The sequence below is a fragment of the Phaethon aethereus genome (assembly GCF_964289735.1).
Source record: "Phaethon aethereus genome assembly, chromosome: 5".
Lineage (NCBI taxonomy): Eukaryota > Metazoa > Chordata > Aves > Phaethontiformes > Phaethontidae > Phaethon > Phaethon aethereus.
In genome coordinates, this window is record NC_138579.1 from 66,452,154 (window position 1) to 66,477,981 (window position 25,828).

The 25,828-nt window shown below is 41.9% G+C and overlaps 2 protein-coding genes across 2 annotated transcripts in view; one reads left to right on the plus strand and one right to left on the minus strand.

Moving 5' to 3' along the window:
• Nucleotides 1–2,427: 2,427 nt before the first annotated feature.
• SVIP (small VCP interacting protein) lies at nt 2,428–9,908 on the plus strand (the record flags this gene model as incomplete). The annotated part of the gene is given in 5 exon segments (XM_082000194.1): nt 2,428–2,464; nt 2,467–2,609; nt 3,603–3,653; nt 6,124–6,237; nt 9,723–9,908. Coding segments are annotated over 5 exon segments (531 nt in total).
• A 4,204-nt stretch (nt 9,909–14,112) lies between these two features.
• Nucleotides 14,113–25,828, minus strand: part of GAS2 (growth arrest specific 2) — a gene marked incomplete at its 3' end in the record, with an annotated part of 87,318 nt that continues 75,602 nt past the window's right edge. The window contains exon 7 of the mRNA XM_081999881.1: nt 14,113–14,331. Coding sequence (XP_081856007.1) covers nt 14,113–14,331 — 219 coding nt within the window. The remainder of the gene's footprint in view (nt 14,332–25,828) is intronic.

A 25,828-nucleotide genomic window follows, 5' to 3' on the forward strand; every position in this document is an offset into this window, starting at 1 on the left:
CCACAACTGCGAAGAGCACACTTCACTCTGTCCAGCGATCGCTGCTGTGTTTATGAAGATGAGCTTCACCCCTTTTGCAGGCAAAGGGCAAAGGGATGCTCTGCACGGTTCACACCCAACACAGGCAGTAAGTTTCCAGGAGAAAGAAATGCAGAGCTTGAGTGGTAAGGATTAAAAGACTCTCTCTTCAGAAAAGACAGACAGTTAACTGCCACTGCTTGTTTTCAGTATGCTTCCTGAGGCAACACAGATGAATTCAGCCAAAAACCGCTAGACAGGTCTGTGTTTTATTAGTGCTATCTCACACACACACACACACGGGTAATCAGCTGCTCCAGGCCAGAGAGCTCTTTATCAATCCTCACCTAGCTCTTAGAAGACAGCAAGGCTAGCTCCTCACTCATACAGAGCCCAAAAAGTGAGAATTTGTATCTAATTTTCAAGCTATCACTGGTTATCACTATATCTTAACATACAAAGCTCCTATTGATTTCATTTCAAACTACACATACTCAGAATTTCTTCAAGCTCATTCCAGACAGTCTCAAGAAGAACCTGTTAATGAACAACCGCAAACTAAGTGACTCTACCAGAAGGTTATCCCTAAAACTTCAGCAGTAAAAACATAGGCCCCGAAAACCCTCAGTGATAACCTATAAGACCTTTGTTACATAACAAGAAGTTGTGACCATATTTCCTGCTACTTCTCAATAAATGACATTCTGACTACCTTATGCACTTCTAAAGAACTAAAGTTCTGTTTGAACCACTCACCTTTTCAGTTATGTGTCTTACCAGCTCATACTACCAGGAAGCTGTCCAAAAGCTGTTCTCTTCTGTCCAAGTGTGTTTCAATCTTCCTCTAACCTTTTAGATACAGCAAATTGTATTTTAACTCAACTATAATCTGATGGATCAAATAGGGGACCGCAACCAGTCAAGAACCCCTCAGTTCTAATCTGAAGCTTGACAAACACTAATCATTTAACCCATATAACCATAAAACAAGAGCATCTCAATACTTAACAGGTAAAAAAATAATAATGCCTTCATCACAAAGCAGAAACATGCTACATAACATACTACACCACAGAACAGCAAAGTTACACCACCTCTGCTGAAGCTCCTAGAAGAACACAGCCCAGCCCAGGTGCTCTGCTAGAGCTTTTGTGCACTCCTGCAGACAATCTCAGCCTTGCTAGCGAGGGACGGGCAGCAGCTGAGCCTCCTTCCGCTCCCCCTTCCACCAGCCTGATTAATCTCCCACGATCACAGTGAGACCTTCCATGTCCCGTTCAGACAGCTCAAGACAACGTTGTGACTTGTGTAGAGTACCTAGTTCACCGGCATGGTAATCCTCTCTGATGGCTAATTACAGCTGCAGGGAACAAAGATAAGAACTTAGTTACTTTACAGTAACGTAGGACATCATAGACTGGTGGAATAAATTACAGGACAGGAGCACTGGTGCAAAAAAAATAGACCTCATTCAAAATACAGGCAGGAGAGAGGCTGGGAAGATGTTGCATTGTTTATGAAGAATACATATTGTACTCCTCACACGATCCTTGGGGATTATGTGAGTACAATACTCAAATTCAGGAAATGTTGTTGGATAGGGTGATGCTGGAGTCTACTATAACTAACTAGAAGAGAAGGTGGCAAAATTTTAAGAAAGAGAAATAGTGGAAGAGCTGAAAAAAGGAGAAGACTTTTGGCTGTTTCTGTTACTGATACAAAGTTTTCCAAGGAAGGCCAGCAAGGAAAGACACTCTTGCACGGCAGTGCCAGACGGTAAGCCACGGCAAACCATTTCAAAGAGGAAAAAAAGACTGAACGTGAAATAAAGCATTAGTCCATCTAAACCCAGGAGCTTCGTAATGCCGTGAGCATTTAAAAATGGCGGGGGGGGGGGAATCACATCCATCTCGGGATGCACGTAAGTGACTAGCAAAGAAACGTGAACAACGTTTTCCTGGGCTACACACGCAAATCAAAAAGGCCGAAAGCTGCGGGGCGAGACCCGCGGGGGGGAGCGGCTGCGGGGGCCCAGGCCGTGCCCCCCGCCCGGCGGGGCTCCGGGCGCGCTGTGCCTCAGGCAAAGGGGCGCGGAACCTTTGAGACACCAGAACCGTGTTCGAGCTTCGAACGCGGAGGCTGAAAGCCGGCGTGAGAGCCCCGGTGGCGGCGCGGCGGCGGGCGTCGGAAACGCTCGCTGGCTCCCAGACGGCTCTGAATCCCTCTGCAAGCTTTACCGGAGCGAGCTGGGAATTAATTAGGCTGCCGTCCCTTCTGCCCTAACGCAATGAATTTAATTTGGGGGGGGGTGGGGGGGGGCGAAGAGAGAGAAACGACAACGGGGGAGTAGCGCGGACGCGCCACAGCCACCGCCCGCGCACGCCATGCCCCCTCCCTGCCCCGGGTCTCATGACGGGGCGGGCCCTGCCGGAGCGCGGCGCCGGGCGGGGCCGCTGCTGCCAGCGCCTCCCCCTCCTCAACCGCCGCCTCCCCAGCGGTCGCCGGCCCCGCCGGCGGTGGGGCTCGCCATGGGGCTGTGCCTGCCCTGCATGGGGGGCGCCGTCAAGGACGTGGTGGAGACGCCCGACCCGGTGAGTGCAGGGTCGCGGCGTCGCCGGGCGGTTTCCTTCCTTAATTCCTTCGTTCCTTCCTTCTTGCCATCCCTCCCTCCCGGTTGTTTGTAAGCAGGCAGTGACGCCCAGCGGCACGGGGCCGGAGGACGAGCGCGGGGAGCACCGGCCCTCGCCGCCGCGGCGGGGGAACGGGCCGCCTTCCTTAAAATGGAGGCCGGGCCGCAGAGCCGGGGCCTCCCTGCGCCGCCGCCGAGGCTCCGCGGCAGCCCTCGCTCGGTGAAGGGCCTCCCGGCCTCCGCGCTGCCCCGGCGGGTGCCCGAGGCAGCGGCTGCGCGGGGGAAGCTCGTCCTTCGGCCGGCCTCGGGCCCGGGCCCGCCCGCGGCCCCCCTCTGTGCCGTCGCGGCGCTCAGTCGAGGCTACTTGTATGGAGACCGGTAGCTTCAGGTGAAGGGGGTTTGTGCCGTGGCCGGGGCCAGGATGCCCCTGAGTTAGCCAGAAACGGGAAAAAACTCTGCTCGTCTCTCCAGTGTACAGTGATGGCGGCTTTTAACGAACCTCACGAGACGAAATTTTTCCTGGGCGGGCAGCAACCCATCGCCGTGCCTCTCTACCCCTCACCTGAGGGTCGGGGGAAACAGCCCCTCAGGCCCGGAAGAGCGAGCTTTCCCCTTTTCAGCCTCCAAAAGGACACTTCACGCACTGCGTGCCTTCTCAGTTCTGAATTTTTTGGAGTGGAGGTGTAATGCAGACAGCTGAATACAGAGTCCCAGTGGGGGCTTGACTGTAGATTTGTCAGCAGCTGCTCTTCTAGCACTTTGGTTACTAAAACCACTTTGTTCCTGCAGACTGGCAATGGAGGGGAAGATCACAGATGATGCTAATTGAGCTAAGGTTGGCATTTTGTGGCAGTTTGCATTGCAGATTTGCGTCATATTTGAAAATTAAGACTTTTCAAAAGAATGTACAGACTGTGTTGGAATAGAATTTCACTGTCTTTCACATTTTATTTAGGAAATAAAAAGAAGACAGCTAGCAGAAGCTGCTGAAAAGAGGCAGATGGAGGTAATGTCTGATAAAATGCCATTTATTCAAAATATATTTTGGTAACTGGTTTATGGGGAAAATAGATAGGGCTTCTGTGGGAACACTGGCTATCATGCCTGGATTGTGGGAATTGTCATTAAATATATTCACCTTTATACCATTTTTTCTATATATTTACCGTAGAGTTTCACAGCTAGGTCGGTGCTCAAAGACCATTGCAAGATAACTGAGCTTGTTGGAACAGAAGAAGTTCTGCAGGAGTTGGAAAACAACCTAAGAATTGAACAGCAAGTTCAACAGTATTTCTTTCCCCCTTAGAAGACTTGAAAACAAAAGATTGAGAAATGTTTTGAACCATATTTGTCAAACAATTGTTGTGGTGGCAATTTCCAGTGGTACTGCACTTGTCCTTCTCTTACAAATGCAGGTTATGGGCGCTTGCAAGTTCACTTTACGAAGCTGGCAACAATTAGGCATGTTTCTCACCTCAAATTCCAGCAAAGAAGTAGTATTAACTTTTTTTTTTTTAAGTTTTCTAAGCTTTAACTCCTTAAATATCCTTAAAGTTAGAAGAGGTAGGATGCAGATGTTCTGGCAGAATGTAGAACTAGCCAGTCTATGTCTTTTCTATACTTCTCAAAAAAGCTTGTAACATACACCATGCAAAATCTACAACAAGTAGAAAGTGTATCTTAGAGACCAAGGCAGAACTATGGAGAGTAGAGGAATATGTTGTTTGTGTGACCATTATTGATGAGGACCATGTCGAACTGGTTTTAAGGGAGTGTGGTGAATAATGGGAGCAACAGCTGAGTGATGGTTCAGAGTCCTCCTTTAAAAACCTCTTGATGTTGTGTCAGACTACATACTTAAAGCAGTCCACACGTAATATTAAATCATAATGGGTTTTTTAAGCACAACTATAGGAAATACACTTTCGAGAAGTGTGTGGAAGGGGAAAGTCCCTATCAAGCTCAAATTGCTAAAAAGCTTTCCCAGGAAGAAGGAGGAATGAAGCAGCTTGGGTTACGGATGGCTCTCAAGTTCTGTGTAGCCGTTAAGCTGCTGAAGAAAAATGGAAGCATCGCTGTATTACTTTTTCTTTTCTTAAAAGACAGAGAGATAAAACATCTGCCAGAATTTTTCAGGACTATCTTTGAGAGCATTTTAGCCTCTGAATGTTGGATAACGGAGATTTATTGCAAGTAGCCTAATTCCATTTCCCCCTCGTGAGGGACAAGGGAGTAGATCAGATGTCCTTCCCTGCTTGGTGTTTTCCTGTACTTGCTTCTTAACTGCTCGTTTTTCAGCCTGAAGTTGTGTGAGGTGTTCTTCCTTTTGGGGTGCTGTAGAGACAGTCTGGGTACCTAACTGACTTGGCAGGTCAGTTGCCTAAAAGCTAGAAACCGTGGGGTCTAAGTAAGTTAGTATTTGTTGCTAAGATTTGCCTTAGTAGCCCCCTGAGCATTGTGCTTGTCACCAGGGCCTTGAATTTCAGGCTAGAGCATTGCTGTTTTCCCTTGGTAGGTTTTAACATCTTTTGCATGGCTTATGCTGTAGTATCATAACTCTAGTATGATGTATGTAGTAGTATGTAGTATCATAACCTTAAACTTAGCTAAGAATCGGTTTTTAAAACATTTTCTTTCTAGATTTACCATGGTAACTGTTTGTTTGTAGTTCTGGTACTCCTACCATCTAGTCCAGGTCCTCATTAGACCATCACCGTGAAGGTATGAAGCGGGCAGTTGACAAGAGGTTTCTCGTCTGTGTACTACTGCTATCCAGATGTCCTGTGAAGTTTGAAGGGTAGAATATCACACAGGGTGTTCTCACACATCACAATTTAGAAGTTGGATTTGTTACAGCCTAGGCTAGTGCTACTAACAGGACCTTTTTGCTCCCCTGCACATAAAGCTGCCATTGATTTCTGTAGTAGCTATACAGAGCTCGTGACTTTGCTTATTGAAGGTTAGAAGAGAAGCTGTCATTATGCTTTCCATCATCTGTATCCTATCTCTAGGTAGCCTTTTGATAAAAGGAGGTGGAAGAAGAGAATGAATTATGAAATAGTTCTTAGAAGTTACATCTGCCTGAATCTTCTCTTACCAGTTAATTCTGTTTGAGAGCAACAATAGGCCCTGACACTGGAAAAGCCACAGACTAAAACTTTATGGGACTTTTTGGAAGGGAGGTTCTGGTTCTGCATCCTAGGAGGCAAAGCAGGGACATGTAATTGCATTGAATATGTTCACCTGGATGTAATAACAATACAAAACAAGAACACCCTCACATCCCTATGGGACCAAGAGCTCACAGTATGAAGAAGTATCCAGCAAGGTCTGCGTTTATGTAATAGTAGCATTACTTAATATTTCAGTCTTTCCACGCAAACCAGAGGTCACTGAATGGTGTTACCAAGACCTGCAGTTTGGTTTCTATCCAGAAAAATAGCTGACTGGTCTTGCCCAAATGTGTTTTCTCCCAGGCTTCCTCTCGAGGTATTAAGAACACTTACTCTGTAGAGCAAAAGAAAAAGAAACAGGAAGAAATAGAAAAACGAATTGCAGCTTCAGGTTCTGGAGGAGAAGGAGGACTGAGAGTAAGTTTAAAAAAGAAACAACATGATGCAGCTGTCCTTATATTCACTGAGAAAATTCTGTTTTGTTGTTTTCTACAAGTTGAATAACTTGAAGAAGAACCAAAAGGAAGGGAAATGGGATAGAAATGTAAGCATGTGTCATTATCCTGCACTGTTCTCCATGAGACTTCATTTCTGGGACACAAAGACAGGTAGAATCATAGAATCTTTGGGTTGGAAGGGACCTTTAAAGGTCATCTAGTCCAACCCCCCCTGCAGTGAGCAGGATGGCAGAGAGCTCCCCGCCTCCCCCCCCCAGTTTCTGTACCTACCATGCACCAGTTTCACAGTACTCTCGGCACTGGGGACCTCCTCACTGAGTTGACCTGTAGTCGGTGTCCCTTTTCAGTACCAGTTGAGATTATGTCTTTTTTTCCTCTCAGAGCTTCTAGCATATGTTTGAACTAAGTAGGGTAATGGCTTTGGGTTTGATGTGTCTCTCTCTCTTTGCAAAAGAAACGTACAGTGTTGGCACAGATACTGGTGAATGTTACTGCTACTACTTTTCTAATGTAAACTTGGTCTCAGAATGACAGGCAGAGATTTAATTAATTAGAATCTGCTCAAGGCAATAGATGCATGTGGTCATTGAAACAAAACACAGGCTTCATAACCCTTCATCTCTTACCCTCATTTCTGTATATGACTCAGGGGACAGGAGTTGGTATAAGCTGCCCCTGGTGGGCTGCATGTCCCTCACTTGCTGGATGTAAAAGGTGTTCAAATGGGAAATTTATGGTCTTTAGACAACCTTGTGATTGTTTGGGTATTTTTTTTTGTTTGGTTGGAATGTTTTTCCTTTCTTTCCCCTACCTTCATACAAACGTGGTGTCTTTTGCTGTTTTTGTCTTTAGTGGCAGGTTGGATAAAGCAGCATGACTTCTGAAGAGAAGATGGTTGATGTTTACTGCCAATAGCTTGCCAGTTTCTGCTGCGGCGTGGCACTTACTCATCATGTGGCTTTTGCTGTTTGCATATGAAGGCTCAGCAGTACTTTGCCATCGTGGGAGAACAGATGTGGAAACACACACTAAGAAACTTAAGAACTAACTCTGAACACTAAGTTTTGGCCAATTTTTTTTGTTTTAGGTGCATGTTTTATTGCTTCCCTGTCGGGAGTGAGATGGGCTTTCTCACATGGAAGTGGCCTCCTTACCTGTAGTCAGTCAGTAAGTGTACGCTGTCTGGTCAGTTGATGTATGTATGTCTGCGTATGACTGGCTTAGGCACAGCTCAGGTGCCCCATACGTTGTTTTTGATGCTTATTTCAAGCTCTGCAGTTGACGTTTTCTCCAAGTCCTCATGTAGAAAGTTGTTCATAAATAGATGTATTTGAATATGTGGGTGACAGCATTTCTCTTCAGTTTCCTAATGACTTTTGAACTGCTTAGGGATTTAGTGCCTTTTTCAAAAACAAAAGCTGACTCATGGTGAGTCCGTACTCACCATGAGTAAGGAGGCGAGTCCTCCAAATGGAAGCATTTTGTGACTCTAGTTAAAAGAATAAAACCTTTATAAACCCTGTATACTTACAGGAAGAAAGCTCTTTTATGAGTCTAGTAATTGTACTCCTCATTTTCTGATGTGGATTTCTTTTGAGTCTGTAAGTATTTATAAGGAATACTGGAAGTTAAACATTAAATTAAAGATACTGTTATTAATTGTTCTCCTTTATTACCACAAGAGGGCAATGCTGCACTTCTCAGGATTTTGAAAAACAAAAAGCAAAAGACTTAGTATGTCATCTCTTGGGTGGTTCATTTCCTAAAGTTTCTGTACTATCTAGGTCAGTTTGTTACAGTGCAGTAACGTTTGCTAAATGCCCAAAGCTCTGTTGCTTTTATTCTGTATTCAGCAGTGTCTATAATCCCTTTACCAAATGTGAAGCTGCCTTTGATTATTTAGAGCAAGCTAAACTATGGTGTTACAACTAGACTTTCAAAGTAGTGGCCTTGAGCCACTGCTTTGGTAGAGGAGGGAAGTTTGTTGTAGCATGAGCAATGCTCAGAATCTAGCTCTTAGTTTCCCCAGAGAACGTTATGCTTGGCCTCGGTATCTTACTGGCCCCATTTCTGACCTTGTTTAGGCTATAGAGGCTTTTTATTTTTTTCTTTCTCTGAACGAAGTATTTCTTTTACCTCTCCCAATAGTGTCTCACCCTGTCTTAAGAGCTATGCTCTTATGTCCTGACACAGTAAGTTTCCTCGCTTAGCCTTCAGAATGGAGTTGAGAAGGGAGACTTCTCAACATTAGTAGAATGGTGTTTGGGCTAAAAAGCTGTGTCCTTGGCAGATTAATACCTTCACTTTCCATTGGTTGCTGGTAATTGTTTTCTTCACTGTATTAACTGGTCATAGTGATTTTTTTTTTAAGTCTAATGAAAATGCATTGAATTATAATAAAATGTACAAAACTTTAGTTTGAAATGTGAATTTCTATCTAACCTCTGTCACAGTAGGTGTCCTAGTAAGGCACTTAAGCAGCACTTAACACTCTAGCTGCTCACTTGGGATATTTTAAGCTTCTCTTCATTCTCAGGTCTCCCTCAAAACTCTAAGGGGAGGACATAACCATCCATTTCTTTTTTCATCCAAGCCCCTGCTCTGTGAAAGAGCTAGCACACTGGCTGAACAGGAGCAGAGACAGGGCTGTGCCGCCCACCCTTGGGTAGGCAGCCCAAGGTGAGCCTGCTCTGCGTCCTGGCACCAGTAAAGGTGCTCTGCGTTTGAGTAAAACATTCCCACCCTGTCTGAACACCCACAGCGCTCGTCATCCTGCTGAAGCGGTTGCCGTGCTTGTGGCTGTCTGCCTGGCAGCTTTTCTGGAAGGTGGGAGTAAAGGTCTGAACCGCCTCCGATTGAGTGGATCTGGTCTTTAAGCGGCGATTCTTGCAATGCAGCATCACCGTAGAAGAAAACACTGCTCTGCTCGCTCTCCATCCTTTAAACAGATCACTCTGTGCTTCTTTAGAGTCCTTGTTTCGAAAGTCAAATTTATTCCTACAGCTAAGAAACGCATCGGAGGATTTGGGTGTTTGTAGTTCTATATTAAAAATAGCTTTATCAATCAGTGATTTGTAAAGAAGTTTCTATACCATAAGCACTGATTGATTAAAGCTATTTTTGAAGAAGCTTCTGTACCATACCCATCTAACTGGCCAGTCTGAATCTGGGAAATTATTTGGGTAGATAAACACACCTCTTGTTTTAAGTTTTTTTGGTAACATTGATTTCAGTTGAGAATGAAAGCAGAAAATACTGTAGTTCAGTAGTACACAACTGACTGCTACCTGAAGTGTACCATTAAACCGCAAAGCTGAGCGCTACACGTACTATAGCTGCTCTGTCCTTGTGGAAAGAGATGCCTCCCCTTTCATATCACCTAGTGCTGCACTAAGTGAATAGGAGAAACAGCAGAAATTCTGTCCTTATTCTCCCAAATCCTAGACGTTTAGTTCACCTCAGAGACTGTTAAAATACATCCATTCACGTAGATTGTCTTGGCAGTCAGTTGACAATTCGTTTGCTTTACAGCAGTACGACTATACCCTTTTTCTCCACCTTCTGAAAGCGCTTCCAGTTGCTTGCAGATCACCTGAGAAGCTGCTGGCAGTCAAAGACCGCTGCCCGTAAGCTGCAACGGAAGAGCTGACTCTTGGTGACCGCAATAGCATAATCTTCACTGCGGTAACAGAAAATGAAACCGTCTGCTGCTGCGTACTGTTCACACACACAGATTATGCCAGGGAGAGCGTTCGGGGCAGAACGCCCCGAGGTTTGGGAGGGCACAGAAGCTGCGGCTCCGCCAGGGTAGGTAGCAGCACTGCGGGCCCTCGGGAGAACGGATGACTTCAGCGTGTGGGTTTGGCACAGCGACAGACTAAGTCGTTGGGACGCAGCTCCTCAGGCACAAGCGGTGCCAGCAGTTGGACTGGAGTGGGAAAACCTCTCCAGCCCCATAAAGGTTCGCGTGATCCCACACGTCTGCTTCACTTTCCATTAGATTCCTGACATGCCACAGGCTGAGGAAGTAGGAGACGCAGAGCAAAGACAAAGCACTCTACCTCCTTCCTGCAGGTACGGCATAGCAGCGGCCAACGAGGTGGTACAAAACATAAGCCCCGTAAGCACCAAACCCTTGTAAAGCATCTCTAGCAGATGCTTCTGTAACAGCACAGTGTGGCAAACAGCTCGTCCCCCTAATCCAAAATGAACACGTAATGAATTCAGTGTTGGGCCTTAAGTTAGAAGAAACTTGCTATCCCTTCCCACACACATTTATTGACACCTCCCTATTTCACTCAACCCCACCAACAGCCTTGAACTAGTTTCCATAGATTTTTACAGATCATCTCTAAACTGCTGTTGGAAAAAGGGTGGTCATGCAAAGGAAGGAGCAATTATCACTGTAATAAAGATAAGAAAAAACCCCAAACTATCCTCGATCACTTGTGTAAATAATCCTCCCTGGAAGAAGAGCTCCAGGTAATAGATGAGCAGCAAGGTGACAGAAAGTACCTCCTGTAAGGAGCAGTAACAGATGTTACAGTTATATTTGCAAACCAATTCCAAATTGCTTCTGGCATCGTGATGCTTATTTGACATTATATAATAATAATAGTTTTCTAAAGTAATCTTACATAATTTAGCCATCTTGCTTTTGAGCCCAGCTGCTTATTCACAGCCAGCAGGAGCTCCCGGGGGTTTGTTCTATGACTCAACAAGGACTTTGGGGAAAGGCTTCATTGCAGCTCACAGCAGTTCAACTTTTTAGGACTTTCAGCCTGCTTGCCACTCACATTCAGCCGAGTTAGTTACACAGCAGCAGCGTAAGCTAACATCACTACGCGGCACTCTTCTCTACAGTCACCTTCCATGGCTACTTCAACGTAGCAGCATCTCATCTCCTGCCCTTTTAACAAGCGACTACTCCACAGTCTCAATGGCCCCTTCCTCACTTGGAGGGACAAGAGAGGAGCTGCAGGTCTTCCCTGGTGGTCCTCTGCCATTCAGTGCAACCTTCTAAATGTCTACACTAGATACCCGAATACCATAGATTTTGGCATAGAAGCTTCAAGTATCATCCACTACAGCTAGCTGGTCAAACAATGGGGTTTTTTCTCTCCAAATTCTTTCTACATAAAGCCTGTTCTGCTCCCATCGCTGCAGCAAGGGCCATACCTCTTTCGGCAAGCGCCTGCCACTCAACTTCAGCTTTGTAAATTGAGCCTTAGACTCCTAACAAATCCCCTAACTCCTACGTTGCTATGGGGCTAGTACACTAAGAAAATACCATTTATCAAATCAGCAACACTTACCTTCTGAGTAACACACTCCCAGCCCCTCCACTCCACAGCTAACCAGCTTACTGCAGTTTTTTGGTTGCTTTATTGATGCTCCTGCTTTTATTTCCTCCTCTGCTATCCCCACCCACACCAGGTGCATCAAAAAAAGTAAGCAAGCCCTCCTGCAAGCTTTTTACACAGATCAGTGGTGGTGGCAATACTTTAAAAAGTCCTTTATAGGGCTCCCGTTCTGGAACTGGCTAAGTTGAGGTTTTAAGTCAGGAAGTGTTTTAGTATTTTTTTCTTTTTAAAGATGCTTGAGTACCCAGAATCGTGAATCAAAACAGACTATTTTGATAGCTGCAGTTCAAGCACATAAAGCAGTTCAAGTTTAATTTAAAATCTTGGATTTACCCGGATTATTTGTTGGAATTTAATATTAAGATAAACCTAGGAATACTTTTTTTTAATAATTATCTGCTCTTGATTTATTAACGTGTAAACACCTTCAAATATTTTAAAGAAAAAACATAATAGTAATGCCAACTTAATTTTGGATGATGGAAATACAACTATTTATGTTTTTTAAAGTAACCGTTATTTCAAAATAAACATCTGACGCGTTCACAAGTGATTTTTTTTTTTCCCAGATTTCCTGGTGCATATATTAAGATAATGATCTTTTTCAGCTGTGCTGCATTTTTTAAAAATAATGGTGCTTATGGTCTGTTGTCCACTCGCCTAAGGGCTACATACATTGCTTCGGTGAGAACTGGGTCTTCCTATAGCTTTTCAAAGGATTTACTGCTTGAGTATGTGTTTAATCTTCCTAAAAATGTCTCGAAATAAGAATAAAAGGCTGTAAGTTTTCTCTCTAAAACCATGTTTAGAATTATGTACTGCCACTTAATATGGTGCACCAAGCAACTGTGAACTGTCTGTACTTAGCAGATATTTTTAGATGGCGAGGTAGAATAGTTCCACAGAAATGAGATACAACCTGTGGATTTTAATAAGGCATGGAGCAGGAAAGAAGAAGGTCTTGATCCTGTCTAGCCAGTAGGTATTTTGCTGTTAATTTTAAAGACCCCAGGAGCAGATCATAAGGCTACGTTTCAAATTTAAACATAAAAAAATACGGAAAAATACCAGTTGGTGCTTAAAAAATCATTTCAAGAACGCTTTCAATTTTTTTCTTTCACTGCAAAGGAAAATTAATTTTCAATAAAATCTGGGGTTTTCTGTGCTATTTGCAGTGAGTGAGTGAAATGCTTGTCCCGTTCACTGTGTAGCCCGCTACTAGGTCAGCAAGCAGTATTGTATATTGTAGGCATCCAGTCAGTAGCAGCAAAGCGCGGGAACAGAGATTACAAATAATAAAGAAGACTTCCAAAATGTATGAGTATTTTAAAAAATTTTATTTCATTTGTAATGAAACAACTGAGTTCTGCTCAAATTTATACAGTCAGTGAAATAATCCTATAAAATGATTTTTCTAGGACGTTACAAGGCACATAAATTACCAAATATAAACATAGAAAAGTAGCCAAAATAATGAACTAAGCCCCCGTACGCCTTTAGCTATTTTAGAGGTGTGTGAGCGATTTACAAGAATGTGAATCACTCTACCGACAGGGTAATGAGTATTTCACATTTGGCATGACCAACACCATTAAAAAAAAGGGGAAGGAAAAGCTCAGATGCAAGAGGAGTGTCGTGCTTCGTGACTCGGGAGGCACCAGCATCTGCTGAAGCTCCTCCTTGGGTCAAAGGCCTCTGCACCTTCTGCTTCCCTTCCCGGGGTGCCGTACATCGCCCCGCTAGCGCAACTGGCCATCTCCATTGTCTGCCAGAGGAAGGGGCAACCTCTCAACTTCCCCGGGCTTCTATATTGGGCAACTTTGTAAAAAACAGGAAGGATCTACACACCGATCTAGCCCCGAGCATTGTCTTCAGCTATAAAAAGTAGGAGGTGTGGGTTGTTTTTTCTCGGGCTTTTTTTTAAAGGAATCACTTTGGGAAGTCGTTTGGCATGCAGTTAAGTCTTTATATTCTACCGGTTAAGAAAATCTTGCAACCCATAAAAATAGTCAATTTTTATGTCGTTTCAAGAGGCATTGCCAAATAATTTCCACAAATACTCATTTTCCACCTGCATATATATTTTTCAACTAGCCTAACAGTCAAGGATTTAATGTAATAAGATTCTCATACAAATATACTGTATTGTCTATTTTCTTCCATTAACAAGATCCACTCCTTTATGTAACTCTAAGTATACATTCACATATTAAAGAGTAATAATTTGGCTAAAAATATATGTCTATTTCTTATCTGACTGTAGTAATTAGCCTATCAAGGGTAATTAGCTATAAAAGATACAGTACTAGAAATAAATAGTTCTACAGTTCAAAGATCTTCAAAATGGGTTGCCATTTCCAGTCTGTCTTAAATTGTCCAAAGTCCTTTTAAAGCAGAAACTAAATGTACTACACTTGAGAAAATAATTTGGGCCTACGTACATAGAGTCCCACTCACATGAAAAGCTTATTTCACTTAATCTCCTTCTTGGTTTTGTAGTGGGCAGAAACCACCAGATAATTGTCTGGATTCATGTCCCTGAGGGTTGGAGACTTGCTCTGGATTGGAGAAGTTTTCCCATCCACTCGGGAGATCTGCAACATTCGGCACGGGTCATGCTTCAGTAAGTAACCTGCAAAAGTCTCCCATCCTCCTCCAACACGAACCATCACATGTTTGTTGTGCAGCATCTGAAATTACATATACAGGGAAAAAACCCACAAAAAGTCTTGAAAGTGAACCATTCACTGGGAAATCACATTTTTTCCTGCTGGAAAAAGCTGTGCTTACTTTAATTAAAAGTCACAGACATATGTTAGTAGTCTGCTTTATAATAAAAGGAAAGGAGAAGAAATAGTAGAATGGTTTTTATTAGAATTTAATAAGTAGATTAAAAAAGTGTAAGAAAATGAGATGGTATTTCAAACTAAAGATTTTCGTATTTTATGTAACAATGCTACATGTTTTTCTATCCTGTAGCCCTGGGTGAGCCTGTTCTTCATGTGTTCAGTATAAACACGTTACGGATCACGAATGTTTTTCAGATGAATTTTTTGAAAATGTGTTAGTAAAGACAGCATTTGGGATGTCTTGAAGCTGGCTTTTCTTTATAAGATAGGGAACTACAGAAAAGCAGCAGTGAAGGACAACCAACCAAAACAATCACCCCCTCTCCTAGAATATCAAATCAATCGATACGTCAGTAAGAAAAGGAAATTGATTTAGCATTGCTGACATAGCTTGTAACTAAAATAGCCTAATACTGTAATGAAATTAGTCTAATGAGGGACATCAGAAACAATAAATCTGGAACTGTTTGGAGATACCTGAATTTACACTGAGTTGTGAAAGAAAACACCAGAAAAGTCCCTGGGCTCTTACTACTGGGAAAGCTTATAGTACTGCTTTCGCTCTCCAGAAACACTGGGGCTTGACCTACAAAGCCATTTCACGCTGAGAGCGGTGTCTAACGGCCAAATTAGGTACCTACATCTAATGTATATCCTCAAGATCCACACTCATTTTCTGTCTAAACTGAAATAAAATTTTTCACCAAGTACCGGTGTAACTTCTCCCACGTCTGCACCCGTGAGTTCACTTGGCAATTTCACTGTCATTTCTCTCCTCCGGTTCTCCACGCAGAACAGTCAAATAAATACCAGCGAGGTATCGTAAAGCAGCATATTCTATAGAAGCCACATCGTAAATCACGCATAGAAAAATGCTTTGATTAGTACCTCTCATGAAACGCTAAACATCATTTAGCCATAGTGCCAGAAATTAAAAATTGGCCCTGTAAAAGGCATGCTAGAAGATGTTTAATGTACTCTGGGTAATGACATTTGGATTTATGGCTGTGGTGTGTATATGGGCTCTTCTACATGTCCAAACCTCCCTCGAGGGCTGACGGTATTTGCAATTGAGAGTTACGTGGCACATAAGCTTTTTGTAACGCAGCACGATTCAAATATACACACAGCATAGACAACAAAGCAAGACAAATTCTCACACAAAATCACAGATAATAAAAGGCAAAAATGTAACTCTTAAAAAACCCCCCACCAACAAACAGCCCACCTCAGCCTAAAAATAGGTCGTTTGGCTTCTGTCACATGAGGAGACGGAGTCACCTGGAGTGAAGAAAGCATGGAAAGTTGTACAACTTTCTGAAGTTTGAAAATCAGGGTAAGATTATAAGGAATCAAACTCTTCATTTGAATAAGCAGCTGCAGATGAAACCTCGATTGAAAGTTTTAATTTAAAACATTTTAACGCAGAGGAAACTGTTCTTGCTTCTGCATTTTGGTTCTAATGTGAAACGGTGGGAAGTCAATTCAGCTTTACAGATACTGAAAAATAAAGTTACTTCTGATCCATCCTAATGAGAGGACACTCAAGTACTCTTAGTTTAACTAACGCCTCTGAGCTACGGAGACTGCCTGTGCTGTTGCCCCAGGTTGTAAGAGCGTTAGCCTCTGCAATAGCTATACACGAGTGAGGTTTTTCTCTAGCTTTACATGGATATGAAAGCAGAATCAGACTCACGTCTTCGCCAATCACACTTTTTCCCCTCCAGCTTTGTATTTTAGTTTCAAGGCTTCATTTTGAATGGACAATGGTATGACCAGCCTTCACTGGTACGAGTTTTGAATCAAGTCTTTCGTCTGGACAATGTATCGTGAAAGCAGCAAATGGTTTTTACCTCAAGTTTGAAAACTGCAGCTCAAATGGTGACACAGCCTTGAGACAAAAGAGTCTACAGAATTTTATTTAGCAACTTTCTCCTCTTTGAATGTCGAAAAAGCATTTGAGAAATGCCAAAAAAACTTTTCACATAAAGGCATTTTAAGCCCAACTTTGGTCCGCTACAACACGTGATGCTGCTGTGGGAAGGAGTTAACTGTTGCTGAATTTCAGCTTCCACATATTGTCACGAGGGGTTCACGTTCCAAGAGCAGCTAGTATCTGGACTTCTGATTAAGAGTTAGGAATGGAAAGTTAGCAAAAACTACATTTGGTTCAATTTCCCTTAGGGACTTCTGTGCAGAAAAATAAAACCTATTGCTGGTCCGTTATTTCCTGATGCTCAGGTTAAATGTACATCTTCTGTCCTTCCCCATTTTTTGCTTTCTCTTCGTATTATTATACTATTATAAAATTCATTGAATGCTTGCTTTCTATAGAGACCAGGTTTTCCTACATCCTAAATATAGTCATTGTTTGTGCTGTGCTGTGCCGCAAAAGCACCATTTTACTCCAACAGCCGTATTTTGATTTTAGTAACACCAGCACAAACCCAGAATAACTCTGCTAGCTTCAGAATTGCTCCAGGTTCACGAAAGTATAAAGGATTTCTCACCAAACAAAAAAAAAAAAAAAACCCCAACAAAAAACCTGCTCTACCTTCTAACTGAAAAAGCAGTTTCCTCCCCAACACACTTCAGCTGAAGATGAAACTTGTTGAGATTTTTATGATCCACCCAATTCAGCTTTTCCATTGCATAAGATCTCTGAGAAATAAAAAGTTGGACTCTACAATAACGAAGTTTATTAGTCAGTTATCAACATAAATAAATTGATGACATCCATCTATTTTCACGCTGCTATCCAGCCAATTGAAACTGAAAAACTCTTTCTGTAAAATAAAATCCAACATACGTTTACGATTGCTGTAAATCTTCATTATTTCTGTCGTGTCTGAAGCAGGGTTGTCGCTAAAAGCCGTTCCCTCTAGAATCTGTGTTTAAGTTAGAAGAGTTTAATCTATGGTGAAGCAAACATATAAGAAACCAGACGACCAGACAACAGCATCACAGAGGAGGAATTATAGATTGTTTTGGTATGCATTACGGCTGTATCAAGAGAGAACATGAAAAATAGTCAATAAAAGTTAGGTGAACAAGCTGTCATTGCATAGGACTTTGGCATCAAAGTGTAATATAGTCTAAACGGTTCTGGTTTTCACATATATAAGTTGAGAGAGCTTTATGGCTTATTAAAGAGATATGAGACTATATGTAAAGATATTAAGCTCATGTAAATGAGCATAGTTTTACTGACTTGAAAAAAATCTATTCTGTTTTATGGGACCTGAAAATCTGGCCCAGTATTATTCTTCTTCAGATTTTATTATAACTTTCTTAAAGAATATTTCAGGGAGGGGAGGGGAAGCGGGGGGAGGAATTGCACGCTGTGGATCTGATCCAAATACTGCAAAAGCCAACGGAAAGAATCCTACTGACTCAAAAGGAACTTGGGCTGGGCTCTGGAAGCCAAACGCAGCAACGTAAAGCAAATCATAGCCTGGAATTAGTTGGTGGTGTGATTTCAGGCCAACTTCAGAAACTATGTAGGCTACATACTGCAAGAATATCGACTATAAAATCCAAAGGTGTTTGGCAAAATAACACAGTGCATCACACCAGTGACTGTGCAAAGAAAATGTTGCACTTCAAAAGTGAAATGTTAATGAGATTGGGAAAGAGAAGAACTGAACCTGTATCAATTAATTTTTACTGAACATGCGCCACGTAGACTTACTGTCATCAGTAGATATAACCCTTGTTTCTCATATCTTTGCTTAGCATTTAGGGGACCTTCTTTGAGAGGTGTCCAGCCCATGAAATGTTAAAATAAATCCCAGTGCTGTTAAGATTTATCCACGTTACTCTCTCAGATGACTACCCATAGCAAGCTGGAGCATCTCGCCGCCGTCACTGCAGGCTTTGAGGCCTGAGGCAAGTACACACACACAGACACTCATATGGCACCTCTACGATTTTGCTGCAACCCCACCTGATGCTACTTGGGAAACATTTTGTTCCAGCTTGTCTGTATCATTTACATCAACGATCCACCTTCCCGACTATGTAAAAAAAAGGCTTTCTCAAATCTCAGTATCATTCACTGACCACTCTCAGTAAAAAGAAGGTGAGAGTTCCTAGACCAGGAACAGAACCCTGATCTGGGCTACCAGCCTTCCCTGGTGGGGCTCTGAGCCTGATTCCAGAACACGGTATTGTCAAGTAATGACAAATTGTTCCACAGGGCACAGCTCATGTGGTCATTTTCATGGAGCGGGACATCTCTTCCATACAAGACAGCGTGGTCTCCCTCAGCATCTTCCTAGTTGTGGCTTGAAGAGCTGATGCTAGGAGAGAACTTGCAGCCTGTGGCTGTGTATGTGGCTGGCAGAAGGTGAAGTTTTCTTGGAATTTGGTGTGCGTAGCTATACGGAAGAGGAAAAAGTCTTATTCGGGGACTTGAGACACTATTGCTTCAGAGAACAAGGCATGTATCATCAAGCATCAAAATTTTCTTCCTTCTCGTGGCAAAAACGTCTAATAGTAAAGCTCTAAAGACAGCAAAATTAGTCCTCACATTCTCCAGAGATTCCAATGCTTAGCAGTTACCTAGGTCCTCTTGAAGGTGGCCACTGAAAATTCTCACATCTATAATTTAATGCAGAGCCAGGTCTAGCCTGGTGGGGCCCTAAGAAAGACTCTGTGAAAGACTGGCAATGTGCAGAGAAGCCTGTTTAGCTGTATGCCATCACCGAAGCTCCGATGATATTAGTTCAACATCCCTGATGGTCACCAAAACATACAGAAGCTCATCATAACAGATAACGCTAATATTCCACTCAAACAGGTCATGACTGGAGGCTGGCTGAGAAGAGGACACTGAGGAGAGCTCAGTGGGCCCTGACCATTGGTCTGACAAAGGTCTGACAGTTTTCTGAAAATGGGCTTGGTAAAAAAAAGAGAAATTGAGGGAAGCTACACAGACGTGCAGCACACGCTGAGTGTGGCCGGTCTCTGATGGGGCAAGCCAGGAGCAGAGAGGAGTTCGGACTCCTACTTGTTCCACGGAGGTTTTGAGGAGATCTGACACGAGCAAGTGCAAGGGCTTGGACAAAAGAAAGAGAGCTGCAGTGCTGCCCTGTGGATCCTGGATTAGCAGTGCTTAATAGGGATGTTTAGCAACCTCAGATGTCCATAATCATTGCTGTTATCCTACTGACAGTAAATGGCAACTTTATCCTAATTTCCAGTAAATGCCCATGCAGTAAATGCAGTAGTAGGCAGTACTAGGCATTTACACCGAGTCTTCCAAATACATTCAAACTGGGAAGAGAATTTCAGAAATTTGTAGGTAACTGTTTCTACCTCGAGTTTTTCTACTTCCCTGAGAATTCAGTGAGCTGAAAACAGCATCAAGAACGTGTAATAGTCTCCTGATTAATTGTTGCAAGCCACATAATTACAGACATTAAAAATACCTTGTTAGCAGAGATTATGCAAGTTCATTTCTAGAGTTCATTGTAAAACTTACAGCAAAATCCTGGAGTACCATGAGATTTAAACACCAGTCAGGTTAGATTTAGATACATTCCTTTTTTGAAAAGTTTACAGCCACTGTAGCATACATAGGGACACAAGGGATCATGACAACAATGCCCAAGAGGATAAGGAAGAAAACCAGCTTCCATCTGGAAAGCTTCCTTCCAACTATTCTTCTTCTTGGCTTTCATTCTCCTTTTGTCATTGAATTTGTGTGTTGTCTTCTTAGAGAAAAGTCTGAGGTTGATAAAGCATAAAGCTTATTTTAGACTTTTAAGAACTCACTTATGTGCCTAAGTGCACATCTAAGGAATTCAAATTAAACCTCAACTCTGCAAATCTGAAAAAGTGCAAATTATATAGCTAATGCCAGATATTAATTATTCATCCACACTGAAGTAATCCACTTAGAGTGTATTAATGTGTATTTTGGCAGGCAACAGTGTATTAGTTCCTTCCAACCTGAATTATCCTATGATCCAATTGTATCAAGGAAAAAAAAAAAAATCTTTCCCCACCTGAAAAACAGGAAAAATGCCCTCCTCATTTTTCCTTGTCATCCCTTATTAAGTCACATTTTGCCTAGCCCCTCTCTTGATACAGGATTATACAAAACTGTTTTGGATTATGTCAACTAGTTTTAAAGCTTCCCAATGATGCAACTTGTATCACTCCAGTCTTTACATATGGATTTGTTTAGGGACCTCCACTGAGTTTCTGTGTTGTCGTTCTAAAACCCCAGTAAAGGAGCCTGCACTTCCCCTCTCTGCAGACACCATGATAATGACATGGAAAATAGACAGCTCGCTGGATTAACATCTCCCTCGCTTTTTCCGGGATTTCTGTGTAGTAAATCACACTAAATGAATCTCACTTAGCTGCAAAAAGCATTATAAAAAAGTTTAGCTTGAAAAGAAGATGTCAAAAGCACATGCTAATGGCTTATCACACTATTTCCAGCTGTGCTGGAGTTGGGCTTTATAATTAACACACTTTTTGAATTATAAAGAATTTTATTTTAACATTGTATCTTGGGCTTTATCAAACGCATTAACAGGTATCCACTCAGTTTATTGAAACAATCTCTTACACCATGTCGTATAAACACAGAAAGGGACGGAATGATACTTTATAAATTATTTATAAGCTTCATTGGTTCAAGACTGTATTCCTGAAACAAATCAAATGCAAACATTCCTGATTTTATAGTAAATATTAACGGTGGAAAATAAACCAGAATGGAGGCATTCATCAGAATCTCTAAATCTCCATTTCTGGGCAGAATAACCTTTATTGCTTTGTATCAAGTGATATTTCTCACTGAAGAAGGAGCTCAGTTTTCATGTAGAACCTAATAAAGTTCCCAACCGCTTCAGCAACACCACTACACTTATATTCTTCATGTCTATGGGCTGACATACGGGGTGGGGGGAACTGAAAAAAGTACTGACTTAAATAGGTGATACAAAAAATTGTATTAGTGTAGTTCCAGCTGCCGTGATTTTCAGTGGTTGCTGATACACTGAAGCCCGATAGATTTTCCAGGTGGGGCAGCCACAGGGGCTCGCACCGATGGAACCTTCGAAGCATATGTAGACCAGGCCTTACGCTAAACATACATCAGAAGCCTCCTATAATTCACTGAGTCATTTTTACAAAGTCCGTTTCTTGTAAAAGTGAGGCTTTCTGCAAAACTGAGCTGAGTACTAATTTTCATCCATCTTGCTTTTCTTTAAGTACGAACTGTTATTCTAGTTAGAGTACTAAACATAAAAGAAGGGATGTTAGTGGTGCAGTATATTATATATAGCGACATCTTCAAGACAAACGCTATCCTTGATCTGTGTCTGATGCCCAAAGGCATCATCACACAGCAAATAAGGATTTAGGGTACGATAATGTATTTTGGTACCATTTTCCATATTCAACTCCAAACTGCTTCAGATACGCACATCAGACACATTAATAGTGAGGGGGTTTTTTTCAGCAATAAGAATGAGATATTAGTATTAATTAATAACGTTCTCTATCACAGCGACTGTTATTCCTTCAAAGACAACTTCATCTTTAGAAGAAAAAAGCCACCTATCTTCAAATGACTTAAGACATAATGAGAGACGCATAAGGTTTAGTGGGCAATCGACAGACACCTTTAACAGTCACTACTCTGTGAAGGGAAAAATGTTTGATTTTGAATTATAACTGTGTTTTCATTAAATTGTCTTTCCTACCCAGACTTTTGTCAGTTTTCTAGTACATGGTTGAGCCTCAGAAATGATGTAGAAATTCTTCAGGATTTGTAAAGCGATAGCAGTTTACAGTATTATTATATAATATTATATATTATAATTTATTATTCTAGTATTATATTATTGTAGTGTAGTATTAAACTAAACAGCTATTACCTATTGTTCCACACTTAAATCTATTAACAGATTTTGCAAATAACCTTTTGGAAATGTTTAAATATATAAATAAAGTGAGGATCCACTCTCCAGACAGACTTTTGTCTCCTATTCCTTCTCCAAAATTAGCAGGACTTTGTATCCATTTCCATTTGTCATTGGGAAAAAAAAAAAGAAGCCCAAATAAAATGAGTTCCAATAAGAAACAAAGTTTAACATCAATGAGATTGATGCTCCCCTCTGAATAAGGGAATTTTTTTTTTTTTAAGAATGGATTAAACTGGGAATTAAACTGAAACCTTGGCACAGACTATAGTGAATTTGGGTAGACAGTACAGGGAGATTTTTTTACTTCTACTTTGCTTATTCAAACCTGATCTGAAACATGCAATTCCTCGCTGGGTTTTGTAAAATGGCTGGCGGTCTCAAAGCTGAGAGCCGTTGCCCCATTGTAAATCACGTCTACTTGTTGATGATCTTAGTGAAAAGATCCGAGACCTGGCTCGCCTGAGTGACGAGTTACACTCTTATTCCTCAAAATGATGCTGCCAGTTTAGGCCTTTGCCAGTCTGCCCGAGGAAGTTTTGGAAGCCCGAGTTGTATCCGATTTTTATTCTTCAACACTGTGTAGTAAAGGTGGCCATTACAGGTATTAAATCATTTGACTGTGTTAGTTACGTATCCTCCCTGGCCCACAGGGTTTTCTGTGCTAACAGAAGTTGACTTCTTAAGATCGTTTCGCATCAACGTGAAAATGCCAATCTTCAAGTGGCAAAGGGCGAGGTGTTTGAAACATGCTGCAGCATTATTGCTTTGCCACAAAACGAGAAGGCTCACTAACAATACTTACAGCACAATGCTTGCAAGCTTCAATGTACTTAACCGTTGATACTAAAACGATCCATGTGAGGTACGTAAGTTAACTCCTGGTCTCCTAGCAGATTAACTAACGTATGCACCAAAAGGTCTCAGAGGAAACATAATGAGATCTAATAAAACCGAATGAGACCAGTTACACAACATTTTCATTAAGTGACTGATCCAGTTCCTACTGAAGTCAATGGGAGTTTATCCAGTTCTTCAAAATGTATTTTGAATCATGTTTTTCTGAAGTCTGAACCTGACCCTTCTGCTAAAATAAGTTTGGGTTTTTTTTCTTCTCTGAAAAAGCCCCCAGGATAAGGGCTTTAAAACTGTACCCACCATGTCCTTTGTTAATTAAATCCACTCCTTACAAAGCAGCCCTCTCATTCTCCTTTACATCCCCTATGCATCAAAGATGCATAACAACATCAACTTTTTTACTTCACTAAATCACACTGCAGAAAGCTCTCAAGAAGAGGAAGATGCAGTGAATTGCTTTCACCCAACTCACCCTTACTTAATCAGTCAGTCATTTTGCTTGCACGTTGATTTATCCGTTTTCTAGATTGACGTTACAGCCCATTTGGCAACTTCTTCCACTTGCAAAACCACTTCTTTCCATGAAAAACTGAAGCAAAAGGAGGGTAAGTAAAGTTGGTCTGAAATGAGAACACCTTTGCCTCTTGGGACTTCGTTTCTTTTCAAACCTTCCTTATTCCATTTGTAAGTTCCTGCTAGAGGATCTTTGGGCCTCATTTGAGATTTCCACCTCACAACTTTTCAATTTATTTTCCCAATACTTACCCAATTATTAAAGTACCTTATCAGTCAAAACTCCTTCTTTATAGTGCTTATGAAACACTGTTATAAAATGTCACATTTTCAGCACAGGGCTGACAATGCAACCGGGAACTGAAGACATCTGTATGCTGCTGAAGACAGAGGCGCACAAAAATAAGCGTCTAGTGATTCGACTGAAATCAGACTGCTGTAGATCAAAAACAAAGGCTTCATATATTAACATACCTTGTTGGTATGAGCTACATTACCTGGTCACCTGCTGAAGAAAGCTAAAATGCTCTAACAATGCTTAAGTGACATATAATTCATACATGACTGTAAATTCCCCTTAACAGGAAAGCAAACGGAACTTGTATAAACCTTTAAAAATCTGGGGATGGTGCGAACAAGTATACCAAGTCTCTGCCCTTCGCCCTTACACAGAGCTAAATCCTGGTCCTCTGTTACTGTTTATGCAGGAGGCAAATCCTTCTCACCAAGCACCACAGAAATATGAAATGAAAACAAAAATTCATTTAGATTTAGTCATAGCTCAAACTAGCATGTAATTGGGTTGGAAACCCAATACCAAGGGTAAAGTTTTTATAAATTGTTCCTAGAGCTTTCCCCTAGTTGAGGTACATATGTGGAAAAGTTGAGACGGCTTCTTAGTTACATCCTGGTTTATAACAAACAGCTGCTCAAAGTGGGCAGTTTGTAAAGGTCTGAAAGAAGCCAGGAAGCATAAATGTGAGCATGAAGACATGGGGTGTCTAAGAAAACAGAATCAACAGGATGCTAGATGACTAAAGCCTCATACAATCTGAGGGAAATAACAGAGGATAACTAGGACCATGACCTCACTTAAAGCAGTCAGAGAACAGGCAAATGGCATGTTCACACTGGTACCAAACTGGAAGCATGACTGACAACACTGTCCCGTTAATTATGGAATCTAGCATAGAGATGCTCTTTAGCTGACGCCCAGTCATCTGAAGAGACGGTAGAGGTTGAAACTATGGAGCAATGATCAAGAGAATTGCACATGATACCTGACAGTGGGACCTGAAACACATACAAAGACATATATAGAAGATGGTGCCAGGGTAACTGAGAATTTCATAGGAATGGGGTAGGAAAGAAGAAAGGTCCACTTGCACAGTAGAGTGATGGAAAGATCTCATTAAGCCTGAGGCATTGGGGAACAATGATCTGATTAGTGTAGAGGTCCCAGCTTGAGGACCAGCATTTCTGCAGTCATTCTACCATAAAAGGTAATTAAAACCCGCCAAAGAACATCTCGCCTTCTCCAAAGGAAAGAAAGAAAGAAAGAATTTATCTCCTTTTGCATTGCAAAAATGCAACCTCCTCCCTCTATTTGTTCTTGGCAAGAGATGAAGTGAATGTGCTTCATATAATGGCATAAAACACTAATGCACATGGATGGAAACTAATGAAGAAAATTGCCTGTTCCACTGGTTCAGCTCCAGATTGAATACACATGCAGGAAGCCAGCCTCATTTGCAAAGCTCTAGATTGTAACAGGACAACAGTTTAGCCACTTTTCACACACCTGAAGAAGCCAGGAATTGGCATAGAGGGTGAATCCACAGCTACATACATCCTGCGTGGCATAGACACCTTAAGGTCAACAGTCCATTGACCTCTGGAGGTTAAGGAAAAGGCAAAGTTGCATAGAACATTTTTACAAAGGGAAAGCGCTGGGTAAGGTCAAATGAAAGTATCCGCTGTAGCACAAATGTTGCACTTAATGAAACTCAAGTCCTTATTTCTGT